The sequence below is a fragment of the Manduca sexta genome, chromosome 28 (genome assembly GCF_014839805.1).
Source record: "Manduca sexta isolate Smith_Timp_Sample1 chromosome 28, JHU_Msex_v1.0, whole genome shotgun sequence".
In the NCBI taxonomy this organism is placed as follows: domain Eukaryota; kingdom Metazoa; phylum Arthropoda; class Insecta; order Lepidoptera; family Sphingidae; genus Manduca; species Manduca sexta.
The window spans coordinates 2,761,183-2,771,470 of NC_051142.1; the positions used below are offsets into that span (position 1 = coordinate 2,761,183).

Genomic DNA, 10,288 nt, shown 5'->3' on the forward strand with positions numbered 1-10,288 from the left:
TATTTTGTTGTGTAATATAGCTATTCTACTAATTTTCTCTAAACTGATAAATCAAAATAAACTGAAACATAAAGTTCTGTTGCTTTATTGCCTATTTTATTTTATACATCATCATCATCCAACTTCATTAGCAAATGAACAACTTTAACCACCAAAGGTCTTAGTCTGTTCAAGTTCTCAATTAAGAATGCTATTTCTTCATAACGATCTGCAACTTCCACTAAATTAGCATCAAGCAAGTCCTGAGCAATATCACCAGCGGAGAGCAGCAAGTCTACTTCCTCGTTGTACCTCACGGGATCGCCAATAACAGCTTGCTGTACCAATTGATTGCAGACTTGAGGCATATCATTTGAAGGGCATAATCTTTCTATGAGTTCATTAATCTGAAAGTAAATGTTTTATTACGTTTATTTTGGAGCACTTAATTTTTTTTTCGCTCATTGTTTACGATACATCCGTCTGAAATATCGACTATCATCTAACCTTCGGTATCTTTGCCATTGGATTAAGATTTTGAAAACTCTTTTTAGTGAATGCTTTCATACTGTAAAGAATCTATTAAAAAACTTTTTTTTACCTTACTTGTTCCTTGGTCTATCTCTTCTAAAATCTCTTTTGTCACCTCTATGACGGTGTCCACCTCACTGAGGCCAATAGCTATGCTCTTTGGCATTTCGTCTATGTACACGTTGTCGTAAATCGGACTGAAACCAAAGCCGTATGTCAACTAATAGGTATCTGTATATAGTTTATCCTTCAACAATTTTTTTATTATTTTATATTAGATTGATAACATGATTTTACTGGATGTTTTAGGAAAGTTGATGTTAGACAGGCACTTGGAAGTAAAATTTTATCTAATCCAATACGAATTGTTTTTGAAAACGTATACTAGACCATAGACATAGACCTAAAATTAGAATGTGATAAAGATTAGAAGGTTAAAAATCTGTGCAAAGATCCCGGTTAGAACCATCTTTGCTAGAATCCATTCGGCAGCTGTTTCAATTAATTTGTTGAGGCGGATGAAGTAACTAGGCTTTAATGGGAACGGATGCGAACTGCGCTTTCGAATCCAAGGCCTGCTGATGTTGTTTTTATTGCTTTGATGACGAGACGAGCTTGCCATTTGCCTGATGCTAAGAAACACCACCAACACCTTGAATTTCAAAGTTTTGTTTGGTATTCCACTGCGCTCGCCATCCTGAGATATGAGATGTTAAGTCTTATTATGTCCAGTAGTTACACTGGCTACAATGTCCTTCAAACCGGAACACAGCACTGACTACACATTGCTGCTTGGCGGCAGAAATAGACATTACAGTGGTCCCTACACAAGGGGACTCTAACAAATGAGAGACCTACCACCAGTTGATTAATGGTTCAACATTTCTTTGAATTTTAAATGGTTTACCTCATAATCTTGGAAGGAGAAATTATGCGTCTTACATGTAGGTATTTTATTCGACAGTAATTTATTTACTTACCCATCAAGTTCCATCTTCTCAGCAACACGTATAATATGAGTCAACAGAACACCGTAATGAATTCTACTATCGGTGATATCAGGTACATTATTTTCCATGGATCTGAATAAACACATTGTATTAACGACTTTCTGACGTACATGAGAAAGTCTTTTTTTAATTATGAAATTTATGCAATAAAAATAATAGATAAGAATAGATCCAATATTTTTGGTATATGTGTGTAAAACCAGCCATAATAATAATAAATTATTTATATTTTATTTCTATTTTAATTTCTAGGTTCGTGATTGATTTTAGCAGCCAGTCATAAAGTTAAAAAATAATTCCACTGCAATATTTTACACACATCACGCATGTACCCAGGGCACCCACTTTCGTGTGCCGACCCTTGATGTAATAAAGGGCAAGCCTATCGCCATATAGGGCACAAATTTCAGACTTCGGGCTGATACTGAGAAGAAAAACCCAAATATCACTGCCTATCCCGTAATTCGAACTCAGGATCACAGAGCGTTGTCGTACCGTGCATGCAGTACAACTACGCCACCAAGGCATTCAAAAATGTTTAGTCTTAATTCAAATAATAAAACATACAGTATTTGTTCCTTTAGTTGTTCTGTGAACTCTTTAATAGCTTCCACCGACGTCACGTAGGGAACCTCAGCCGGCTGTGGGCACACGATGGTGAGCACCGATAGCAAAAATACTCCCAATATCATCATTGTCTGTAATAATCAAGCCATCCTTATAATTTTAAGAATCTATTTCACAAGTTTTAAGTAAATATTTGACACTTAACATTAGACAGGTAATTTAAGTAGTAATAATTTTTTCTCCATTTATTTCGCTGAATGTTGTTTAGTGTGAATTTTGGATTTGCTTATACATTTATATGGCAAATAGCATTTACCCAGAATTTATGAAACAGACTCTGAAGTATGTTCGATTACTTAATATTTTAGCAATATAAAGTATTTTTTTTTTACATTTGCCAACAATTTAAACGGAGCACCAATCGGCGACAGCATTGTTTTTTTATCTATTTTCATGTCACGAAGTCATTTAGTGTTACTGTTGGTATCTCTGCGTCATGCATTGGAGATACAGATTTGATGTTATGTCACATAATGGTGGATGGTGTTACTTTATGAAAAGGAAATAACACTCTCGGGTGACATGCAAATTTTATTTGTTAAGAATATTCTAGGATATTTCAAACCAGCATTAATTTTGTTCACTTACCATTGGCCGCTTTCAATCACTATTCCTTTCAAAGGCGGATATACGTTTATATACATATTATATATTTGTATTAATAGTTATATTAACGCAATTAGTTCATGTGTGATAACAAATTGCAGGGGTTGTTAATTTGTGGTGTACTTTTTTATATTATATTTTTAATTATAATAATTTTTAACGTCAAACATTGTTAATTTAAGATTCTATATTCTATAAAGTTTACATTATTTAATTTTATATCATAGCTTTCTTGCCATTTTAAAAATCATGGCTTCTATTCTAGGTCTAAAAATAATTATGTTTTGGTCTTTTTTACAAGTTTTTTCTTGTACATGAAATTGGGATAAGAGCGGATGGAAAAAGCAGAACTAAACGACATTTACAAATCTTATCTAAAATCGATCTATAAAAACATATAAAATAATATTTACTTACTTAGTAGGCGGTTGTGTACCCTCTATACTTCTCTAGTCGGTTAAAGGTTATATATACTTGCAAACAAAATAATTAAATGCCATATTGTTCGCAATTAGTTTTTACTGATAACAAAATCAGGGGTTTGTTAAACTCTGGTATACTTATTTGCTAATACTAGTAACCCGCCACAGCTTCGGACGGGTAGCGGAATATATATGCCCGTACATTTTTCTCCATCATTAAGGGCCAATAAACCTATCTCTTGAATCACTTCATCCATTGGTAAAAACTATATGAAAATCCGTGTGGCAGTTTTTGAGTTTATCGTATTTAGAAGCGGCGGGAGAACTTTGTTTTTTAATGTGTATTGAAGGAGCATTGGATTCTTTATAAATATTAATAGGTAGATAGATTGCCGGTCTTTGAAATAATAATAATAATAATATCAGCCCTGTATTATATACTTGCCCACTGCTGAGCACGGGCCTCCTCTACTACTGATAGGGATTATATCTTAGTCCACCCAGTGGCCTAGTGCGGATTGGTAGACTGCACACCTTCGAAATTCCTATAGAGAACTTCTCAGATGTGCAGGTTTCCTCACGATGTTTTCCTTCACCGTTAAAGTAAACGATAAATTCACAAAGAATACACACATGATTTTTAGAAAAGTCAGAGGTGTGTGCCCTTGGGACTTCAACCTGCGGACATTCGTCTTGGCAGTCCGTTCCACACCCAACTAGGCTACCGCCGCAGTCTTTGAAATAAAATTATATAATTAACTTCTTCGATAACGTTGTTGTATTACGGTACGACTGTAGTGCTGAGTTCTTGGGTTCGAAATCCAGGTAGGGCACAGTGGTATAAGGGTTTCTGCGCAGTATCAGCCCGGAGTCATTCAACAGAATATACGGGGCGGGAAGTGGGCGCACCTTTACCCCTTCGAGGATAAATGGCTTAAGCCTGTGTGTCATAAATATATATAGGTTTAAAATCTTTTATTTCCTCATAAAGAATTACAAAAAATCACTTGCTGAGAAAAATATTTATAAAATAAAATCATGTTAACGAGCGTACAGAATTCAAAAAAGAATAAATTAAGATTATGTATATAAAGACGGAGTGGGTAAACAAAAATTTTCGACGTCAAAGTGTCGATAAATATATATTTCGCTATTATCTATCTCACTGTATAATTCACTTACAAGGAACACTTGAAAGGATTACACCCTAATGAATGAAACTTGTATAGACCTTTCCCTAGAATAATGTTAGCTCTTCAGGGCTAAGTAGAAAGTTCAAGTTGTACCAAGTATCAATCTATTTCAGTTTATCCGACGTTTATCGATTCACTTATGTGGGCATAAGTCCATGGCACTTTATAGGTTATTTATAATGTATTCAAATTATGTATCTTAATTTGAAAATGATTTATATAGTGCTTATATCGATACATCGTTATTAAAATTGACCAGTCATTTCCTACGACAGTGTCCAGCGACTTTGAAAATGAAATTATTTTTTACCTAAAAATAGTTTTTATTTGACAAAAACTATTCAAACCTAGCAAGCGATAAGGCAGACGTAAGTCTTTCTATATTGTCGGTAAAGCGATAATAATTTGAAATTTAGTATAGAAAGAAAATGTAGAGAATGAAGATGTTAGAGTTTAGCCAAACAGCGAACGAGGCGGGACGGCAACGCGACACTGCATAGTTGTAATATACGGACGTATGGAGCGCCGAAGTCGTGAAATAACGGCTAAGCCCCTAAATAAAGATAAAAAAAGATAATATAGATTACATCAAATAGAGCCAACACACATGGCGGTACAACGCTCTATGTGACATCTATACATATTATAAAACAAAGTCCCCAAAAGCTGTCTCTATGTGATCGATTTTCCCAAAATTTACTAAACGGATTTTTATACGGTTGTTACTAAGATATAGTGCAATTCTTGAGGAAGGTGTAAGTTAATAGTACATAACGGTTTTATGTAAATTGAAATATAACGATTACTGTTGAAATGGTTGTAAAAAATCTCGATTTACGCGGGAAATCTTTGTAACACACTGATTTCCACGCGAGCGAAGCCGCGAGCATTCTATATTAGTATATTTTGAAACTTTCGTGTCCTGCCAACGTCGCGTCGCTGTCGCGTCGCCGTCCCGCCCCGTCCGCTGTTTGTCGCAACCAGTAGAGACGTAGACGTAGTAACGACGTATACTATATCAATAATTGAAGTTCAATTAAGAATACTTAAATAAATAGCTATTATTTTGCAGATATAGTCCATACCGCTGAGTGAAATTGTTAAAAACCTGTGAGCGGATGATATTGCGTTTGATTTCATAGCACCATAACTGTGATAGGATACATAGAGTGCCATTGCCTAATAATAAAAGAGTACTTAAAGGCACACGGACCTCAGAGAAGTATACCTCGTAAGGAACACAACTGCGCCACACAGGCAATCATAATAGTTTTTGTATATTATACTAAGTACCTATAGTTATGTATCGATACTGTTGTAAACTCTTATCAGCTCTAGTATAAACCTCTGTGGTTTGATAGATGCTATTATTGTGTAATTATTGTATTTTGTGTAAACGACAAAAAAAAAAACATTCTATTTACAACCTAAAGTTGACAACATCTGCTCTACGCAAACCTAAATTATAGCAGTGAAATTAGTTACCACAGAAAATTAATAGTATATCACCGCAACGTCATGTGTATTACGGCATGAAGGTTGTAGAAATACCATTTAGCCTCGTGTCAAAGCGTGCTACATCAAAAATATTGTTTTTGATTGCCTTTGTAGGCGAACGAGCAAGCGGTCCGCCTGATCGTAAGCAGCATCTGTCGCTCATGGACTAAAGCAATGCCAAAGGCACAGCTAAGCCGTTGTCTATCGTAAGGTTGGCATTTTTAAGCCTCGTTTAAAGAAGGACAAGTCATAGCACTCGAAGAATACCGATGCAGGAAGTTGTTACCTGTTTTGTGAGTATGCTGAAACAATGTCAACGAGCACGCTTTTTATTGTCAAGAGAAGCAAGTAACCCTTCTGGGAATAGGTGACACAACATATTATATAGCTTTTATTTTCTACTGAGTATCAGTCTGAAGTCTGGAAATGTGCTCGGTAGATGGTAATAGAACCGCCTCTATTACTTAAAATTTTGCTTAGCTGGCGAAATGTGGGCGTGATACAGCTCTGCCTACTCCTATAAATGAAAAAAGGCTTAATGCTATGTATAAACATATGTAATCTTTATGTATATTCATAAAAAAAAGCACCGATAGCCTAGTTGGTTGTGGAACGGACTGCAGAGATGAATGTCCGCAGGTTCAAATCCCATGGGCATGCACCTCTGACTTTTGTAAAAAATTATGTGTTTATTATTTGTGAATTATCGCTTGCTTTAACGGTGAAGAAAAACATCGTGAGGAAACCTGCATGCCTGAGAAATTCTCTATAGGAATTTTGCGAGGGTGTGTGAGGTCTACAAACTCGCACTAGGCCAGTGTGGTGGACTAAGGCCTTATCCCTCTCAGTAGTAGAGGAGGCCCGTGCCCAACAGTGGGACAGCATATATTACAGGGCTGATATTATATTATTATATATGTGAAGGGAAAATATTCTACCCCTTTTTAAGCCCACTGCTAGCTCGAAAGGTGGGTGAGATTTGGAATAATTAAAGTTCGTTTAGGGGAGTGCAAATAAAATGTATCTATCATGTGCGAATCTAAGATGGTTAGAGCATTTGGAGAAGATGGATGATAAGAGACTGACAAAGAGTGTTTATAAGGCGAATGTGGATGGAAGAGCCAGTAAGGGTCGAACGTACCAAACCGTCTAATGTCAGATATCTGTCATTCTTAGGAAAGGTCAAGTCAAAAGTATCCAGGACTGGCGGGAATGCATGAAAAAATTGATGAAGGTGGAGGAAGCGAGAGAAGTATGCCAGAATCGTGCAAAATGGCAATCCATAGTCTGCCTGCCCCTATGGGATATAGGCGTGATACAATGTATGTGTAAATTTATATTTAATAAAAATGTTATATGTAATTTCGACTACTAATAAATATAAATCAGTGTCAACATAACAAATAATCTAGAATACGAAAGTTTTATGCAATATCTTTAAGCAATAAATAGTTGTATTTACACCTATCTTAAGTTTCATTTCTGTGCACCCTCTTCTTGACTGAGTTCACAGTTAGAAATGTGCTCGTCAGTCGTAATTGAAAGGGCTTGTATTGATTCGAAATAATCGCTCCCCGCTGTCTACGACTAACGGCTTCCGGAGGAGACAGCGTGGATGTAAATGGGGTGAAGTTTAGTTCATAAATTTAGGTGATATATGCATAGGTATATATCTCATGAGATGTAATATTCTATTGTATTGATATTTAATATACTGTCCATCCTTCCCACGAAAAGGTGAAGATTTTTCTTTAATTTTTGTTTCTACGCGCTTATGTCTAGGAATGTACTAGGATTCTGAAAAATCTTTTCATAAATTAGAAGAATCATTTATGAATGTGATAGCTACTTTCTATATTGAGGATGCACGATGATACGAGCATACTTTTGTTAGTTACTATTACTCGCGCTATTACTATTATTTTAAGTGTTGTGCCATTTATCTCTATTTACGGGAAATTCTCACAAATTGCTTTTGTTAGAGGCTCCATTAGCATTATAGAGAAACTCTAGCATCTCCAGCGGCAAACAGTAGCCATGTTTGCGCAACCTTGCCCCAAATCTATGACCATTTCGACCTGTTGCTGTGAAAGCGCAGCTGGATTAAGAGTCAAATATTCTTCTTTTTTATCCCTACTAGCTTTTGTTCGCAGCTCAGCCCACATCTTAGTTTTTCTAGGATAAAAGTCTCGTTTTTAATATAGCCTTAGCTTCTTTTGACACAGGAACCGACAAAAAGCTATTTATGCTGCCCACATTAAAATTAGAGCGGTTATTCACAGACGCAAATTAATGTCACTCTAGAGTGCGATATTGTCATATTAAAGTAGGCATTTTAAAATTGCGGCAATACTTAATGTATAACAAACAACATCTCAAATGATATCTTAAGTCACAGAACATGATATTGACAGCCGAGTTTTATTTATTATACAGCGATAACTCAGCAATCAAAGGCTCAATGCTCAAGTATTATTTATAAAATAGTACCATACTTTAAATGTCTACTTATGACCTTACTTATGTTTAAGATTTCTTTATTAAAACAGCCCTAAAACTTATGAAACCATCTTAAACGAACTAGCCAAAACTAAACATTGATCTAGAAAGGTATTATGCAGGCGCCTGCAAATCCCAGATCAAACTATACATTAAACATGTCAAACCTTCAAAGCGTCGTTTAAGGCCAGCCAAATTACCATTTTAATGGACGGTGCCAGATTGCACAGTATCGGTTAACAAGTAATGGAGGCTTAGAGCGCTTCAAACCTGTCATTGAGACCGAATTTCGGTAAATTTATAATTTATAGTCTATTTTCTTGTGAATTAGGTTTAATTTATTGTGTGGGGTTCGAATTATTTCCTATTGATTTTTAAAATAACCAGTGAATTAATTGGATTGCTTTTCCGATAGAACGTAGACAGAAAATCAAAAAAATGCTGGTACTACTTTAAAATATAGCAGATTTCAATATTTGATAATGAATTAAGAATACAAAATTATGCGGGTTCATCATCATCATCAACCGCAGGATGTTCACTGCTGAACATGGGCTTCTCTCAAAGATCTCCAGACCGACCAGTAAGCGGCCCGCGTCCAGCGACCTCCTGCGACTTTTGAGGTCACCTGTCCACCTCGTGGGTGGACGTCCGACGCTGCGCGCTCCAATTCGTGGCCTCCACTCCAGAGCCTTCTTACCTCATCGGCCATCAGTTTTGCTAGCTATGTGCCCTGCCCACTGCCATTTCAGCTTGCTAATCCGATGGGCTAAGTCAGTGACTTTCGTTCTTCTACGGATCTCCTCATTTCTGATTCGATGACGTAGAGAAACACCATGCATAGTCCTCTACATAGCTTCTTGCCATAAATTATGCGGGTTATTGTAACATCTTCTATCTTCTTCTATCTATACTTATAATAAATCTATAGAGAGGTCAATTCTGTACATGAAATATATTTCCAAAATAACTATCAGGGGGTGATTAGGGATCGATACTGATGCCAAAAATGCAATTAGTAAAATTTTTGTCTGTCTGTCTGTCTGTCTGTATAACCGTTATAGAAACAAAAACTACTCGACGGATTTTAACGAAACTTGGTACAATTATTTGTCATACTCCTGTGCTGGTTATAGTATACTTTTCATCACGCTACAATTAATAGGAGCAGAGCAGTGAAGGGAAATGTTGGGAAAACGGGAGAAGTTACTCCATTTTTTAAGCTTCCGTCGCGTGTGCAACCTTAATGGTTAAAGCTACACAGAAATCATGTATGACGGAAATGTTCTCCTTAAAATTATGTAAAAAATATCCCACGACAGCATATGTCTATCTTTTTGGTTGACTCACAATAACACGTGTAACTTCCGATAGCTTAGCAGTTCGAAGCTTTCTCATTATATTTGTCTATTCTTACGTTTATAACACTCTCAGTCATCCCTAATTAAAAAAGTTAACATTATTAAATATTCCATAAAAAAGAATCATAGAAATCGGTATAGAAACACCAAAGTTATACATGAAATACGCTAATAATAAGCCATCATGCGTGAATACTGAATCATGCTATAAGGATTATTTCTGTATATATATATAAGGTCGCGAGCGCACAGGCAGGCGGCTTGCTTGGCACCTAGAGGCTAGCGAATCACCTAGCGAGTAGCTTCGTAAAACGAACATTCTCGAACGTTCGCGACCGGCTCCATTTTTGAAGTCCGAAATCCACGCGGGCGAAGCTGCGAGCGGAAGCTAGTTTTTAATAATAGTACTACTGATGTACAATTGTTGAGCAGCTCTTAATTAAACCAATTTGCACACACTAGTTAGATTGAAACAGGCGCGCATACTTGTAACTTTAACCGGGTTTTATTTAATTTGCACTTGCATGTTTAACTTTCGCGACCATTATAGTTAAACTCTCTCA

At 36.2% G+C, this 10,288-nt stretch overlaps 1 protein-coding gene and 1 long non-coding RNA gene across 3 annotated transcripts; one reads left to right on the top strand and one right to left on the bottom strand.

Moving 5' to 3' along the window:
* Positions 1–69: 69 nt before the first annotated feature.
* Positions 70–3,221, bottom strand: LOC115443346. Of its 2 annotated transcripts, none has more exons than XM_030168716.2 (5): positions 3,171–3,221; positions 2,088–2,218; positions 1,491–1,592; positions 581–707; positions 70–386 (listed from the first exon to the last, which is right to left on the bottom strand). In XM_030168716.2, exons 2-5 carry the CDS (start codon positions 2,213–2,215, stop codon positions 102–104), a joined length of 642 nt encoding a protein of 213 aa, XP_030024576.2. In that variant the 5' UTR covers positions 2,216–2,218; positions 3,171–3,221; the 3' UTR covers positions 70–101. The 2 variants fall into 2 exon arrangements, with proteins under 2 accessions (XP_030024576.2, XP_030024575.2); XM_030168715.2 differs by lacking the exon at positions 3,171–3,221 and adding an exon at positions 2,736–2,807.
* A 2,657-nt stretch (positions 3,222–5,878) lies between these two features.
* LOC115443336 lies at positions 5,879–7,333 on the top strand. The gene is made up of 2 exons (XR_003938605.2): positions 5,879–6,232; positions 7,042–7,333. It is a non-coding gene; the product is annotated as an uncharacterized LOC115443336 (long non-coding RNA).
* Positions 7,334–10,288: the final 2,955 nt, after the last annotated feature.